Here is an 18161-nt window from a genome sequence, read left to right as displayed (position 1 = left end):
AACTAGCCCACGCAATTGCTCCAATACTGCTAAAGTACGGCACATCCTATCCGCTATTGACGCAGAGAGCATTGTCCACGCATTTGTGACATTTTGCCTTGACTATTGTAATGTGCTGCTTTCCGCTCTTCCCGTGTCTAGTATTAAAAGCCCACAGCTAGTACAAAACGCTGCAGCAAGACTTTTGACGAGGATGAGAAAGTTTGATCACATTAGCCCCATTCTGGCCAAATTGCATTTGCTCCTGGTCTACTTGAGATGCAATGTTAAGGTTCTATTATTTAATGATAAAATATGACATGGGTTAGCACCCACTTATCTCGCTGACTTAGTTGTACCGTATATTCTGTCCCAAAACCTACGCTCGCAAAACGCTGGTCTTTTGGTGACTCCGACAGCCAGAAAGAAGTCTGCATGGTCTCGACCATATTCTATTCGAGCTCCAGTATTCTAGAATGCCCTACCCGCAGATATTACAGCTGCTACATCAGTAGAAATGTTTAAATCCCGATTTAAGACTCACTTCTTGCCATCGTAATGAAAATTGTACAGCATCAGACTATGTGATAAATGTTTCCCACTTGACATCCATTGCAGGCTGGTCATCCTGGAAGACTGGAAATTACGGTTTTTCTCCATTGCTTTGGCTCATTTCTTGAAACTGAGATTACATTTCCAGAAGTCTGAGATAATTTGGCGAAAGTCTTACAGTTCACCACACAACACTAATGCTCACTTGTAAAAGCTCATATCGCTTCCAAAACAGTTCACTCACGTGTCATAATGAATTCCCCTATATATATATGTGTGCGTGTCTGTGTGTGTGTGTGTGTGTGTGTGTGTGTGTGTACAGGGTTCTCGTTTGATGTGCGTCCGTGTCCCTGACGCAAGAAAATGATGACGGACCCAAAATACTTTGTGAATGTGCGTCCGCTGAAGCACAACATTGCAACACTGTGTGCAAGGCTCGAATTAAGTGGTCTCGCATCACAGTTAATATTTACATTTTGCACATCAGAAAACACACTGAAAAGCAAAACTGCAAATAAGGTTTACCACAGAAACGGTCGTGAAGACAGGCACTCATCACTCCCTGCCCTTAAGCCTGCCTGTTCCTGTGTTCCAGCGCCCGAGTATTCTCGCTTCAATGCGGTACACCGGCCTATACTCTGCTCTTGATGATAAGAATAGATTCTCTGATACCTGTGCTTGAACTTACTCCTTGTTGTTCCTCCTCCTCCAGTGCCTTCCTGTGTCTCCTGCCACGTTGCTCGCTCCAGCCGCATTGCCAAGTTCACTCTCCTGCTCACGCTCCAGTCTCCCACAAAATCCCTGCTCTCACGGACCACCATCACACCTTGGAATTACTGACCTCGTGCTTCACCCAAATAAACCACTTCCAACTGCTTCCTCTGTCCCACTATACCATTTGGAACAAACTGTGACAGAATACTCTGGCCACTATGGACACAGCAACTCTGGAACCATTGAGAGAAGCGCTTGTCCATCAAGGCGCCCACATCGGTAGCGAGATGGCTGGCAGCTTTGTGGCATAATTCCTAACCGGTATTAGTCTCCTTCGAATCATTCTCCGCTGACTTGAAGAAAGTTTTTGACCGTGTTTGTTTCAGATTCTGGCAGGTGAATGTGGGTGGGATGAGGCGGGCCAGATGGGAATTTTTTCTAAGGGGTTGTCAGAACGACTAAAGGATGAATTAGCGGCTAGATAGGACCCCGCTTCATTAGAGGAGCTAATTTCCCTAGCCATAAAAAATTGACAATCGTCTTTGTGAGAGGGACAGAGAAAGATCGAGCCGATCCCACAGTCTAGTACCCTTTGCGGGCACAACCCCCCCTGCAAACCCGTTGTATATAGAACCCCAGCAGACACATCATCACACCGCCCACTGGACTTGAAGAGCCGATGCAATTGGGTAAGACCCGTCTGGACCCTCTGGCGCATCAGCACCAACTTAGTCACAGGCTCTGTATAAAGTGGGAACGGAAAGTATTCAGACCCCCTTAAATGTTTCACTCTTTGTTATATTGCAGCCATTGGCTAAAATCCATCCATTGTCCATCCATTGTCAACACCGCTTATCCTGGTTAGGGTCGCGGGGCGCTGGAGCCTATCCCAGCTGACTTCGGGCGAAAGGCGGACTACATCCGGAACTGGTCGCCAGTCAGTCGCAGGGCACATATAGACACGGACAACCATTCATACTCACATTCACACCGTCACTGAGTGGGAACTGATCCCACGCTGCCCGCACCAAAGTCAGGCGAGTGCACCACTTACACCATCAGTGACATGGCTAAAATAATTTAAGTAAAAATTTCCCCTCATTAATGTACACACAGCATCCCATATTGACTGAAAAAATTTTAATTGTTGAAATCTTTGCAGATTTATTAAAAAAGAAAAACTGAAATATCACACAGCCTTTGCCCAGTCTGAGGTCCTGAGCACTCTGGAGAAGGTTTCGTCTAGGATATCGCTGTACTTGGTTGCATTCATCTTTCCTTCAATTGCAACCAGTCGTCCTGTCCCTGCAGCTGAAAAACACCCCCACAACATGAGGCTGCCGTCATCATGCTTCACTGTTGGGACTGTATCGGACAGGTGATGAGCAGTCCCTGGTTTTCTTCACACATACCCCTTAAAATTAAGGCCAGAAAATTCTATCTTGATCTCATCAGACTAGAGACTCTTATTTCTCACCATCTTGGAGTCCTTCAGGTGTTTTTTTTTTGAGCAAACACTATGCAGGCTTTCATGTGTCTTGCACTGAGGAGAGACTTCTGTCGGGCCACTCTGCCATAAAGCCCTAACTGGCGGAGGGCTGCAGTGATGATTGACTTTTTAGAACTTTCTCCCATCTCCCGACTATATCTGTGGAGCTCAGCCACAGTGATCTTTGGTTTCTTCTTTACCTCTCTCACCAAGGCTCTTCTCACCCGATTGCTCAGTTTGGCCGGACGGCCAGCTCTAGGAAGGGTTCTGGTCGTCCCAAACGTCTTCCATTTAAGGATTATGGGGGCCACTGTGCTCTTAGGAACCTTAAGTGCAGTATAAATTTTTTTTTGTAACCTTGGCCACATCTGTGCCTTGCCACAATTCTCTCTCTGAGCTCTTCAGGCAGTTCCTTTGACCTCATGATTCTCATTTAGTCTGACATGCACTGTGAGCTGTAAGATCTTATATAGACAGGTCTGTGGCTTTCAATCAAGTCCAATCAGTATAATCAAACACAGCTGGACTCCAATGAAGGTGTACAACCATCTCAAGGATGATCAGAACAAATGGACAACACCCGAGTTAAATATATGAGTGTCACAGCAAAGGGTCTGAATACTTATGGCTGTGTGATGTTTCAGTTTTTCTTTTTTAATAAATCTGCAAAAAAATATTGTTTTTCTGTCAATATGGGGTGCTGTGTGTACATTAATGAGGGGAAAATTAACTTAATTGATTTTAGCAAATGGCTGCAATACAACAAAGAGTGAAAAATTTAAGGGGGTCTGAATACTTTCCGTACCCATTGTATACTGTGGACAGCCAGGCCATTTATTCGTCTCCTGCACCTAGAAGCCAAAAGACGAGCCTCCCCACGGGCTGAGAGCGTCGTGGTGAGCCAAGCTAGTTCCATCCTCAGCTCTCCCTCTCGTATGACCATTCCTACTTGTATCCTTGGACTAAACCACAACTCCCCAGTAACTGCCCTCATCGACTCCGGAGCAGACGACACTTTCATTCACAAGGGACTTGTCCCCAAGAAGATTACTGCCCTAGATGGGCGCCTCATATCCTCTGTGACTCACCAGACAGCTCCTATCACCCATCTCATCTCTGGAAACCACCGTGAAACTCTCCAACTGTTTGTCATCCCCTCTCCAGAAAACCCCATTAGTCCTTGGACTTCCCTGGCTAAAAAGACACAATCCCACTATCGACTGGACTCACCTGTCAATTACTGGTTGGAGCCATTATTGCCAATCTCATTGTCTTCGCTCTGCAATACCAGCTTCCAGTGAACCTCAGCCACTAGCATCAGCACTCGATCTCTCACTATTTCCTGAAGAGTACCATAATCTCGCCCCGGTTTTCCGCAAGGATTTGGCCATATCTCTTTTTTCTCCTGAAATGCTCCGAGACAGACCATCCCCAGGGCCAACTGATCTACGGTCGTCAGGCGAGAATGGCAATTGTATGAATGTACAAAATTAGTACCGAATAATTTGGGGGGAAAATGCTAGCTTCACACTTCCAACTTTCTACTAGCTTAACACGCTGTAACCTATTCACGCTAATTTGGAGTCCATCCACACACGATGTTCTATTTTTCTTGACGTATGCCTATTTTCCTTTCTATTACCATTATGATTATTTTCTTTTCATAGTCAAGCCCCTCTGCATTGTTCTCCCTGTAGTTTCCCTTTTAGATTTAATTACATTTTCTATAAAATTCCACTTCTTGTTGTGTTTTGTGGGTGTTTGAGTATAATGGTAAAACCGCTGTAATCAATAATTCTTATTTCATTAAGATAGCAGCCTTCTAGACAACAGAGACTGATAGAGGTTTTTCGTCGCTTTTCCTAAAATGTACACATATAAAAAGAGGCGTGGTGCCTCTTTCCGAGACAAAGATTAGTTGATTGTAACCTTCGACGTACGTCTAAGTACACTGGAAGTAAACACAGGCGTTTACCTTTCGACGTATTTCTTTTCCAAATTAATTAGTTTTTATCCAAAACCAATATATGCTACATAGTGGTGCAGCCCGCTTGAGGCTTACGTTTTTCATGAAACTCAAACACACAAAATACACGATGTATGTAAAATTTAATTTCTGTTGTGAATAATTGCGAGACAGTTTGGATATTTGTCCATGTTATTTTGAGAATGTAATCAAGAAATGAGCCAAAACAATGGACAAAAACCGTAAGAAAACATGTTTTTGGTAGGTGTGACACCGCAGAACTATTTTCTTTGTATGATACGTGCTCCGGCAAGTTTTCATTAAAAAAAAAATAAATAATAAATAAATAAATAAACACAACAATGTCTGAGAATTTTATACAATAACATTTTCTTACCTGATCCAGGTAGAATATTAATCACTCCTTTGGGCAGTCCTGCTTTTGCTGCCAGCTCAGCAAATTTCAGAGCTGTCAGCGGTGTCACCTGGTAATGAAAATTATTTATATTTTCCACGGCAAGCAATTCAATGTTGTATGGCTATATCATGTTATTTTAGAGGATAACCTGTGCAGGTTTTAGGACAACTGTATTTCCTGCTGCCAGACAGGCTGCAGTCTTCCAGGCCAGCATCATCAGAGGGTAATTCCAAGGAATCACAATGGCACAAACTCTAAAGAAAATGACAGGAAAGTTATTGGTTGTGACAAAACTTAAATTTTTCCATCCATTACGACCCATCCTCGACACCAGGGGTGGGCAAACAATATCCCAAAGGGGCAATGTGAGAAACTGGTCCAGGTGTCAAGGGCTACTAACCTCAATTGTGTTCAGTGTGCATTTGATGTCATATAAAGCAGTAAATGGTGTTGTTTTAACAAAATGCTACTTGTGTGGATAAGGAATAATTAACGTGTTAAACAAAATTATACTGTAAGCAGTCTTAAAATTACATACATACACATTAACATTACGTCATATAAGGATGGGAATTGATAAGAATTTAGCAATTCGGATTATATTTATATATATACAGTGGGTACGGAAAATATTCAGACCCCCTTAAATTTTTCACTCTGTTATATTGCAGCCATTTGCTAAAATCATTTAAAGATCAGAGGACAAAGATGTAAAAAGATTTCTTAACTCTAGAACCCCTTTACAAACCACATCTGCCATTTCAAAGTGATGATATAGCAGATATACAGCAGTTAAATCCATAAATGTGATGCAGAATGCGCCTTCTGATTTTTGCATCCAGCGCCTTCCGGTCTTCGGCTCGTGACGTCACACGAGCCAAACAGCCTGTTCATTCGGCGTTGTGTGAAAGTGTCCTTTTCAAATCTGCAGTAGAAGGTATTCAAGTCATTGGATAGTGTGCTATTGTTCTCAGCTTGGGGGGATCGTCGCTTGTAATTAGTCAGCAATTGGAATGCATGCCAGACTGATTTAGAGTCGTTAGCGCTAAACTGTTTTTCCAACTTTGCTGCATAGATCCTCTTTGCAATGTTAATTTCTTTAGTCAGCATGGTTTCTAGCTCAATTATACAGGGCCCTGTCCCCGCTCTGATATGCGTCCTCCTTAGCTTGGCGAAGCTGCTTAAGTTTAGCAGTGAACCACGGCTTGTTGTTGTTGAATGTGCGAAATGATTTTGTTGGTACATACACATCTTCACAGAAACTGATATAGGATGTAACAGTTTCCGTATATTCATCCAGGCTGCCAGCTGAATTTTCAAAGACACTCCAGTCTGTGCAGTCTAAGCAGCTTTGAAGTTCCATCTTGGCTTCATTGGTCCACTTTTTTATCGTTTTCACTGTAGGCTTCGCGCAATTAAGTTCTTGCCTGTACGTCGGTATTAAGTGAATTAAGCTATGATCAGACGAGCCCAGGGCTGCACGTGGTTTGGCACGGTATGCGTTATTTAGCGTACTATAGCAGTGGTCTAAAATGTTATTTTCCCTGGTAGGACAGTCGATGTGCTGCTTGTATTTAGGGAGTTCGTGGTTGAGTATAGCTTTGTTGAAGTCCCCGAGAATAATGAGGGGTGAGTCCGGGTGTTTTTTTTCAATTTCGTTTACTTGTTCGGCGAGCATTAGCAGTGCGGTGGTCGTGTTATGAGGTGGAATATAGACACCAGCGAGAATGAATGATGCAAACTCACGAGGCGAGTAGAATGGCTTACAGTTCAAAAACAGCAACTCTAAATGTGGGCTGCAGTGTGTGCTGAGCTCCGTGACGTCCGTACACCAATTTTCGTTGATATAGAAGCATATCCCGTCGCCTTTTGTTTTCCCTGATGATTCCATGTCGCGGTCTGCCCGGTGAAGATGAAAGCCGGGAAGCATGACGGCGCCAACGGGTACAGTCTCACAAAGCCAAGTCTCCGTAAAGCACGTGGCGGCGCAATGTCCAAAGTCTTTACTCGTCTTTATCAGAAGATGAAGCTCATCCATTTTGTTGGGTAGGGAGCGTAGATTCGCGAGGTGGATGGATGGAAATGCCAATCTGTATCCTCTCTTGCGGAGCTTCACATGGATGCCTGCTCGCTTCCCTCTGTGGCATCGCCTCCGCCTCCGTGCGCCAAAGACTGCGGTCGCTGCTCCGGTGAGTAACTCGGGGAAAAAACTGAGCGGATTTGCAAAAGTTGGTGAAAGAAAGTCCGGAGTAGCCTCCTTGATGGTTAGCAAGTCTCCCCTTGTGTAAGTGAGTCGTGGAATGTCTCCAAAGATGAACAAAAAACACAAAAACAATACTTGGGACCGCGTAACCGAGGCGTCCACACGGGTAGGCGCCATCTTGGATCAAAGGGATAGAAATGGTAAGGATGTGCAGCAGGTTAGGTTAGGGTGATTAAGGAAACAGATGGAAATGTGTTGACTGGTGCCAGTAGTGTGCTGGACAGATGGAAAGCATACTTTCAGGAATTGATGAATGAGGAAAATGAGAGAGAAGGAAGAGTAGAAGAAGCAAGTGTGGTGGACCAGGAAGTGGCATTGATTAGTAAGAGGGAAGTTAGAAAGGCGTTAAAGAGGATAAAAAATGGAAAGGCAGTTGGTCCTGATGACATTCCTGTGGAGTTATGGAAGCATCTAGGAGAGGTGGCTATGCCTCCGCTTCACCGAGAAATTCTGTCCATCAAAGTCATGAACAGAAGAAGAAGAAGAAGCTCACACTGCACCTGACACCTATGGCCCCTCCCACAGGTGGTGAACCTATTGGAATGGGGACCCACGTTACCCTTTTGGGCTTGCTCGGCTGGGCCCCTTGGGTGCAGGCCCGGCCACCAGGCGCTCGCCTTCGAGACCCACCTCCAGGCCTGGCTCCAGAGGGTGCCCCCGGTGACCCGCGTCCCAAATCCATTCATAATATTCATCATAGGGGTCTTTTGCCGTGCTTTGTGTGGTCCCTCACCTCGGACCTTTTTGTCATGGCTGAGGAAATTATCTTGAACGTGCTAGTCGGCAGTATTCAGCTGCTGCCCAGTCAAATCGATTCAGTGGATCTGTCCCTACTTGACGAAACCACTTTGAAGAGCGTTCGCCATTTGCAGAATCGCCTCACATCATTGTGTGACTCCTTGAACTGACCCAGCAGTCGCCTGTTGACTTGTAACATCAGGGGAAAAGTATTGAACACACTAACTGGTATTTACGGTATATAATACTTTTACAAAAGCCTTTGTTTGCAATGACAGCTTCAAGACCTCCTGTATGGAGAAACTAGTCGCATGCATTGCTCTGGTGTAATTTTGGCCCATTCCTCAACACAAGCTCTCTTCAAATCTTGAAAGTTCTGTGGGCTTTTTCTATAGACCTTGAGTTTCAGTTCTTTTCCATTGGATTCAAGTCAGGTGACTGGCTGGGCCATTCGAGCAGCTTTATTTTTGTTCTTTGAAACCAATTGAGAGTTTCCTTGGCAGTATGTTTTGGATCATTATTCTGCTGAAATGTCCACCCTGATTTCATTTTCATCATCCTCGTAGTTGGCAGCAGATCTTTGTCAAGAATGTCTCGGTATATTTGCCCATTCAACCTTCCTTCAATAATGTGAAGTTTACCAGTACCATTTGCTGAAAACAGCCTCACACAATCATGTTCCCACCTCCAAACTTCACTGTTGGTATGGTGTTTTTAGGGTGATGTGCAGTGCCATTTCTCCTCCAAACGTGGTGTGCATTATGACATCCAAGGAGTTCAGTTATCCTCTCATCCGACGAGACTATATTCTCCCAGTATTGAACTGGCTTTAAATGAGCTTTGACATGTTTTTCTTTCAGCAATGGGGTCTTGTGTGGTGAGCATGCATTCAGGACTGATCTGCCTGTTGATTCCATTCTTCCCTCACTCGTGAACAAGACCACAAGATACTTGAACTCCTCCACTGGGGGCAGGATCTCATCCCCGACCGGGAGAGGGCACGCCACCCTTTTCCAATTTAGGACCATGGTCTCAGATTTGGAGGTGCAGATTCTCATCCCAGCCGCTTCACACTCGGCTGTGAACTGCTCCGGTAAGAGTTGGAGATCACGGCTTGATGAAGCCAACAGAACCACATCATCTGCAAAAAGCAGAGATGCAATACTGAGGCCACAAAACCGGACCCCCTCTACGCCTCAGCTGCACCTTGAAATTCTGTCCATAAAAGTTATGAACAGAATCGGTGACAAAGGGCAGCCTTGGCGGAGTCCAACCCTCACCGGGAACGAGTCCGACTTACTACCGGATATGCGGACAAAACTCTGACTCCGGTCGTAGAGGGACTGAACAGCCCGTATCAGGGGGTTCGGTACCCCATACTCCCAAATCACCCCCCACAGGACTCCCCGAGGGACACGGTCGAACGCCTTCTCCAAGTCCACAAAACACATGTAGACTGTTTGGGTGAACTCCCATGCACCCTCGAGGACACTGCCGAGGGTGTAGAGCTGGTCCACTGTTTCCACATAGAAACAAAGAACCATTTACACTCACTTTAACACCTATGGGCAATTTAGAGTCTTCAATTAAGCTCCGGTGGGCGGCACGGTGACCGACTCGTTCGCACAACTGCCTCACAGTTCTGAGGGCCCAGGTTCAAATCCGGCCTCACCTGTGTGGAGTTTGGATGTTCTCCCCCATGTCTGCGTGGGTTTTCTCCGGGTACTCCGGTTTCCTCCCACATCCCAAAAACATGCATGGTAGGTTCATTGAAAAACGCCCCAAGTGAGGATATGGATGGATGGATGAATTAACCCCGTTCCTCACCACCACCTCCATCTGCATTCTCAAGGTTTCTTTTTCCCCCCAAAATGGGTTTTGAGTTTTTCCTTGCCTGATTGGGAGGTTTAGATTAGGGGATGTCATCAATCATTGCCAACTGTGGGCCTGTGAAGCCCTTTGAGACTATTTGGTGATTAAGGGCTATACAAATAAACTGACTAACAAACTGGTTTGGCACAAGACTAGGAAACGACTGATTGGTATGCAAGACGGTAATTTCACTAACCCTGCCGGGCAACAACAACACCCTATTGTTGACCATCCCCGGGGATATAGAAAGGGAGACTCCAATCCTAAAATGTACAACTGAAGAAGCCGTTTGGATTATAGGTGAAACACTTTCAACAAACAAGAACAGTCCGGGTTGCCTTGATTCCAACTTTGCAGATTACCATGACCTGGATTCCTGACAATCTACACAGACATATTGGTGGTGTGCTGTGAGATACAGTATTGCTGATGTAAAATGGGTGCAATGGCTCAATAAATGTTAGGAGGTACTGCAGTACTATAAGATAAACAATAGCTCTATCTGACATTATCAGGGGGGGATGGGGAATGAATTGATTTGGTGGGAGTTTGATGGGGCCCCTATTTTAAATGTATTCCTACCCTATTGGTTCCTTCTTGGTGAAGGTGAGGTTGCGGTTGGGTCTGGCTTGGTTGATTGGGATGGTGCTGCCCTGAAATTATACATGACAACAAAAACAAAATTAAATCATATTGGGTTTTTGGTGATGTCACTGTTGTTTCACATTCAAGTTTTTAAAGGGGCTATTACTTGAATCTTGTCACACCAACCAGCGAAGTAGCGGAAGGTCTGGATTGACATGCCCACATGAGTCTTGAGGGCCAGCGTGTAAACAGCTCCAGAGTCAATGGATTCAATGGTGGCCAGCTCCTCCTGATGCTGCTCCATCAGATCAGCCAGCCTGTAGTAAGTTGGACACAGGGAAAGGAAAAGGTACTTTGTCACACGCACAAAATCTTTTCGGCAAAATTGGAAGAGCTCTTTTCCCAATTGATGCAATAGCCACATTGAATAGAGATCGCTTTTGCAATTAAATTAATGTGTGCACAATCTACTACAGTGTCCCCTCGCCACTGTAGTAGATTGCGGCTTCAGTGCTTCGCGGGTTTTTCCAAAATATTCATAAAAAAAGATAATAATTCATCAAAAACTAAAAATTTAAAAATACAGCCATATCAGCAGCCACATTGCGGAAAGACGTGTTGTTTCATGTTGATGCACGAGAGAGAACGCGCAATCAAGAGCATTAGCTCAGACACTATCTTCACTCTTATCAACAGCCTCCCCAGCACGGACTCTCTCTCCACCCCCACCCATCAACTGGTTATTCACTCCAATAAAAATCCCCATAATCTCCTCAACACACTCAATTAAAAACCAGGTCTGTAGCTTTCACCACCTCTGCACCCTGGTTCACCACTGCTCTGCGACTATTAAAATCCAAAGGTCGTCAACTCGAACACCTCCATGGGGAAACGGGACTCACTATACGCAAGGATATGTACAGTCATCATCTTAACCACTACAAAGACTCTAATTCAAGACAAATCTACCTACTACACAACCCTAATCCATAAAAGCAAAGACAACTCCAAGGCACAGACTTATCAAACCTCCTCAAATCCAAACTCAAGACACAGTGGTCAGCAAACGTGTTGCACCAAATCTGGATCCTTTATTTCGCACATAAGATCATTGGGCACTAGTGGCTCAGTCCACAAAAGCATTGCTTGGGACAGAGGTCGACGGTGAAATCCATAAGTCATATGTTGAAGGAAATAGATGTAATATGTCATTTTATCGATAACACTGAATAATCTCTCTGACACTGTACAAAAATAGTCTTTGAGAGAAAACAATACATAGCATTTGGCTACATTGTAATTTTATTCATAACCAGGGACATCAGCAGAGAAATGGCAAGAATGCAGAGCTTTTAAACAATTTTTTGCCCATATTTATTTTCCCATTGCCCTCTCCTTTTCTTATTACTGGAATGGCTGTAAAGACAAACCTTTCGATGAGGCCTTTGCACTGAAATTGCGACCAAAAGCTACTCTATACTGTACACAATGTGGCCCGTGTAGCGTGGCCTCACTATGTCCTGACACGGCCGTCACGTAGGCGCTGCCCGTCACAATTCCCTTTTTGATAAACAGAATGTAACTTTCGCTTGGACTTCGATAGACAACGTATGTTAATTTAACAATTGCTAGATCAAAGGACTGCAATCAGATTAATGTCCCTTGGTTTCATAATTGGGTCACTCCTTCAAAACACCTCTCTCTTTCCCACCAAATATTGAAGTTCAGCAAGAGAATGGCCAATTTGACCCAAACACACGTGCAGTCCACAGTCAACAGAAAAAATATTTTACTATGTATCCTAATTTTGTCCCCTCACTGAGCCATCACCTTATCGTGGTGGAGGGGTTTGTGTGTTGTAATGATAGGAGCCAAGTTGTCTGGGGCTTTGTGCCCCTGGCAGGGTCACCCATGGCAAACAGGTCTTAGGTAAGGGAAAGTACGACTCAAAGATCCCCTATGATGATTACAAACTTTGGAAAACGTTTTCCCTTGCCTGGACGCGGGTCACCGGGACCCCCCCCCCTCTGGAGCCAGGCCTGGAGGTGGGGCTCGATGGCGAGTGCCTGGTGGCCGGGCCTGCACCCATGGATCCCAATCGGGCACAGCCCAAAGAGGCAACATGGGTCCCCCTACCCATGGGCTCACCACCTGTGAGAGGGGCCAAGAGGGTTGGGTGCGCAGAGAGCTAGGCGACTGCTGAAGACGAGGACCTTGACGGTCCCATGCCCGGCAACAGAAGCTGGCGACAGAAGTTGGCTCTTGGAACGTAGAATGTCACTGGCAGGGAAGGAGCCTGAGCTGGTGTGTCAGGTTGAGAAATTCCGACTAGATATAGATAGATTGATATCACCGCAACACACAGCTTGGGCTCTGGTACCGGTCCCCTTGAGAGGGGCTGGACTGTATTCCACTCTGGAGTTGCCTATGGTGAGAGGTGCTGAGCAGGTGTGGGCATAGTTATCACTCCATGGCTCATTGCCTGTACATTGTGGTTCACCTCGGTGGACGAGAGGGTAGCCTCCCTCCGCCTTAGGGTGGAGCGTTGGATCCCGACTGTTGTTTGAGCCTATGCACCAAACATTAGCTCTAGAGTACCTACCGTTTTTGGAGTTCTTGGAGGGAGTGCTGGACAGTGATCCTGCTGAGGACTCCCTGGTTCTTCTGGGGGACTTCAATGCTCACGTGGGCAATGACAGTGAGACCTGGAAGGATGTGATTGGAAAATGGCCCCTTTTTGGCTTGTGGGAATCCGGAGGCAGCTGATTGTTAATGGCAGGCCAAGTGGAATACAGCTTTGGTGGTTGCTCAGGAAAAACTCAGGTGTGGGAGGAGTGGAGAACGACTTCCGGACAACATCGACTTAGGAAGTTGTGAGTGGATGAAACAAAGAGAACTCCAAATAGCTGAATGGGGCATGACACTCCATGCACTCTGACCCTCCCCCGCCCGCTCCCCTTCTCCTGCAGCGCGGCTGCAGTACAGAGACTGAGACAGGCGGGTGAAGACCCCAGCACGCAGCACAGTTTTGCTTTTATTTCTGGTGTTGTTAATCTCGGAGTTGAGTGGTGATGAAAGGAAGTCCTCGAGTTTACAAATGACAAGACCAGACATAGTGTCTTGCTAACGTGTACATATGAGCTACTAGCTGATATGTTTGGTTTCGCAAAGGCTCTTCATCATGGCCATACAGGCTTAAATACTGGGACTGGGAAAAAATTGAATACTGTGAAGAAATCATCCCAAACTTTGCAGGCCAGTTCAGTTTGGTTCAATTTTCTCAGTTGGGTTCAATATGGGGAAGACTGCAGACTTGACAACTTGCCAGAAGACCATCATTGATACCCTCCATAGGATGGGTAAGCCACAAACGTTCATAGCTAAGAAGGCTGGCTGTTCACAGAATGCTGTGTCCAAGCATATCGATGGAAAATATAGTGGAAGGACAAATGTGGCAGGAGAAGATGCACCAGCAAAAGAGATGACCGTGGGCTTCGGCGGATGATCAAACAGAGAAGATTCAAGAATCTAGCAGAGATCCAGAAAGAGTGGAATGAGGCGGCAGTCACAGCTTTCAAAAACCACCACATTCAGACACATCCGGGAGATGGGCTACAACTGTCTGGATCCTCGGGTCAAGCCACTACTGAGCCTGAGCCAACGTAGGAAGAGTCTCAACTGGGCCAAGAAGAAGAAGGACTGGACTGTTGGCCAGTGGTCCAAGGTCCTCTTTTCTGATGAAAGTAAAATTTGCCTTTCATTTGGGATTGGATGAAGACAGATGAAGAACAGAACCGAAGCTGCTTGAGGTCCAGTGAGAAACATCCACAGTCAGTCATGATTTGGGGTGGAATGTCCAGTGCAGGTGTTGGTAAACTCTGCTTTCTTATATCCAAGGTCGCCGCAACAGTCTACCAGAATGTTTTCGAGAACTTCATGATTCCTTCTGCTGAGGATCTGTATGGAGATGGAGATTTCATCTTCCAGCAGGACCTGGCCCCTGCCCATACCACCAGAAGCACTAAAACCTGGTTTGCTTCCCATGCCATCAGAGCGCTTGACTGGCCTGCCAACTCACCGGATCTAAAGCCCAGTGAAAATCTATGAGGTAGGTCAATGACGACATCAACTAATCAACGTCGACTCGACTGTTATTTGTGTCGACAGCCAAAAATCCAAGGTCCTTCAACCCCTAATTCACACCCATGGCCACTTAGTCTTGAATTAAGCTAAGCAGCATTTTTGCGAAGAAACCAGAGTCCCCAGAAAAAAACCCCACACAAGCACAGGGAGAAAATGCAAGCTCTATACAGAGATGGTCTAACGCAATCATTAAAAATTGCACTAACTTGTAGATGAGTCTGCCTCTGTCTCTTGGGTTCATTTTGCCCCACTCTCCCTCTTCAAACGCATCCTTAGCAGCAGCAACAGCCTTGTCCACATCGCCAATCTGCGCCAGGGACACATCACAGATGGCCTGCAGGACAGACATACACACATTTTACACGTGGTACCCCAATCAAACATGCGGATCTTATATCTCATATACGGATTGATTCTAATCCTTTTGAGGTACGGTATTTTACAAGGTCTATCGAAAGAAACAACACAAACTCGCCCAAATGAGTGTACTAAAGGACAAGTATCAATTTTTACGCGGAAAAATAAATGAGAACTTTAGCTGCGATTCACATTTAGAACAAAAGTGTTTGAACTTACTGTCCCATCAGTTGGGTTTATGGTCTTGTAAACTAATCCTCCCTCGGCATCAACAAACTCTCCATTGATGAATAGCTGATGTGGCATCTTCACGGTCATGTTGTTGATGTTTTTCTCCACCTGAGAAAGAGCAATCAAATCAATTGAATGAAAAACGCTTTGCTAGCATCGTGTACTAGAGTCAGAAAACGAGCTACGGTTTTCCTCTGCCTGTACAAAATGTTCAATCAACAAGTCTGTTACACAGTCAATGATCAGTTCTTCATTTCCCTCCCCTCGAAGCTTCCTGACACACATCTGGATAAAATCCTGGAAGGTGGTGTTCATGTAGACGTCCTCGTTTTGTAATTGGCAGGTACTTGCACACAGTTTCACCTCTTCTACGAGCCTTAAGATGACAACAAACTAAACAATGTGATAACCTACCAAATGTGAAGCTAGTACAATATGTATATTACTGTTGAACAGTATAAAATACAGAAACAATGCAGTAATTGTATTTTATGCCTTTTTTTTCTTCTTCTTCTTTTACCTGACGACGTCCATGGAGGCAGCTCCTGACTTGAAGAAATCAGTGGAGTCTTCAATCTGACGGACATTAGTCAGAATACTCCGCCACACTGACTGCAAGGAGCGAAAAAGTTGTTCTTTTCTTAAATATTATTATATATTACCAATAATGACAATGTATGAATGTGTTATTGAATAAGACAGACGCTACCTTGATCTGTTCAGCAAAGTTTTTTTCCTCCTCAGTTAGCTCCACAGCAGCACTGCTTCCTGTGCAAAAGTACTGTGAGGCAGATATCATCTTCCCATCCTCAAATTGCACATTCTTTACCAACAGCTAAAAGTGGAAAGAGTTGGAAAAAAAGACAGTTTCAAAGTTTACCCCGTAACATGTTATGGAGTTTATCAGTAATCCAAAGGATTATGGACATAGGAGACATCATTTAGGAGCAATAATTGAGAAGTGGTGTGTGTATCCCACAGGTGTATCCTCGGGGAAAGTGAAGTTGTTGCAATCTTGGGATTGACCACACAGGTCGCCATGTTTGAAAAGAAAAAGGAATTCCCGTGGACCCCAGCCTATTGACAGTTCACGATTCACTGAGGGCTACATTCTCCCGTTGGTGCGTAAGTCTTCTTTTTATGCGCTTGGCTTGCGCCGATTCTCCCATAAGTGACTTCTGACAAAAAGCCCGCACGGACCTGACGAATATGTGCGCAACCGCCCAGGAGATGTGATTCATCCAAGTCTCAGGGAAGCTTCAAGAACTGGCAAGTGAAGGTTCCCTGAGACATGTGATTGCCAAGGAAATCCATTTGGAAAATACAGTATGTCGTCTAACAGGCTATACTGCACAATATATGTCATTTAGAAAGAAGAACGCAAGTGAGCCAGCTGTTGATCAGCGTTGCCCAGCAACCATACGACAGGTAGCGCCACACACGCAGGTGCATCACTTCAACGGATTTCACGACTGACGATGACATAGATAAAATGAAAACAAAATGCTTCGGAATATAACGTGCCATTGACCGTTTTTTTGCAGCGCTTACTTACGTTCATGCCGCGCTCTACCGCCTGTTGCCAGGCAACCCAGAAAAAACGTAAGGGATAAAACAGGCAACCAGGAAACACTCGGAACGGACTACCCAATTTCCCCATAATGAAAATGATCCATATAAACACCTCAATCGGAATTAAGAGGCCAAATCTAAATGGAATATCCCTTTTTCCAAACCGATCAGAAGTAAGTACAGATTCGGATTGACGGTTTACATGACAAAACGGAAACCGTGAATCCGAATGCGTTGTGCTCTGCTCTGCCTGCGCGTGCTGTCTTGGTGTAAAAGTGAGGTGACTTCATCGTTGATACACACAGAGCTCCTATTTTGTGGAGGTGTTGTTTTTCACTCCTTGTAACTTGTTTTTAGCAAGCATTTGACGACGGACCTCCATCTTGGTAAACGACGTAACGTTTAATTCGATGTGCACGTGTATACGCCCGATCAAAATATACCCTTTTCCTGAAAATCAATACTATGTTTCAGCAAAATATAATTGTAAGAGATCTTCAGTATGGGAGCAAAAAACAATGAATTAAGCCTATCAGGAATTTCATTCTAATTTGTATAAATCAAATATATATAGAGATATAGATAACCTTTTTAAAAGATATAGCACTACTTTCCCTGAACACAAACGAAAAGGAGACATGCCATACTAATTACTGCCATGTAATTGCTGCCATGAAAGCTCTTTAAACTTTAAACGCCATGAAACACCAGGCAACGATGGCTACAGAATTGACTTTTGCAAATGTTTTCAAGATATATTAACCCCATCCCTTACCACGCTTTTTCATATTATAATTTCCTGACAGTCAATGCCAACGTCTATGCGATCTGCTACCATTTTTCTTATTCCAAAACAGGGCAAGGACCTTATGAAAATGAGTAATTACAAACAATTAAGGCTTTTAAATCATGATTATTGATTATGACAAGAAGCCGAGAATCAATGATTCAAGAAAAAAAAAACTGGCTATGCCTAGAAACAAGGGAGGCGTGGCTGTACCTGATGTCCTTCTTTATTATTTAGCTTATCATGTAAGGTTTCCATCATCGTCATCGGCATATAAAAAAACCAGGACCATATCTGAATATAAGAAATCAATTTCTATATCATTGTTATGGTACCATCCCAGATATAATGCCAGATTAAATAATTCACTTATTGAATTGTCACGTCAAATTGTAAAGACAGGACACAAAATTGACCATCTTGCCCTATTTGGAATAGGCCATTGTTAACAGCAGGTGGCAAAACACTAATTGAAAATACCTGGCAACAATACAA

General features: G+C 44.6%; 1 protein-coding gene across 2 annotated transcripts in view; it reads right to left on the bottom strand.

The window, feature by feature from the left end:
- Window positions 1-18161, bottom strand: part of aldh1l1 (aldehyde dehydrogenase 1 family, member L1) — a 48979-nt gene that overhangs the window by 10378 nt on the left and 20440 nt on the right. For both annotated transcript variants that reach the window (XM_061688361.1, XM_061688362.1), the window contains 9 exons: window positions 16017-16142; window positions 15828-15919; window positions 15539-15683; window positions 15296-15415; window positions 14926-15053; window positions 10743-10893; window positions 10574-10644; window positions 5267-5372; window positions 5098-5185 (listed from right to left, as the gene is read on the bottom strand). In XM_061688361.1, coding sequence (XP_061544345.1) covers window positions 5098-5185; window positions 5267-5372; window positions 10574-10644; window positions 10743-10893; window positions 14926-15053; window positions 15296-15415; window positions 15539-15683; window positions 15828-15919; window positions 16017-16142 — 1027 coding nt within the window. The remainder of the gene's footprint in view (window positions 1-5097; window positions 5186-5266; window positions 5373-10573; window positions 10645-10742; window positions 10894-14925; window positions 15054-15295; window positions 15416-15538; window positions 15684-15827; window positions 15920-16016; window positions 16143-18161) is intronic.

The sequence above is a fragment of the Phycodurus eques genome, chromosome 10 (assembly GCF_024500275.1).
Source record: "Phycodurus eques isolate BA_2022a chromosome 10, UOR_Pequ_1.1, whole genome shotgun sequence".
Classification (NCBI taxonomy): domain Eukaryota; kingdom Metazoa; phylum Chordata; class Actinopteri; order Syngnathiformes; family Syngnathidae; genus Phycodurus; species Phycodurus eques.
The sequence above is the reverse complement of the archived record's forward strand: the minus strand, read 5'-3'. Positions and strand labels throughout refer to the sequence as shown.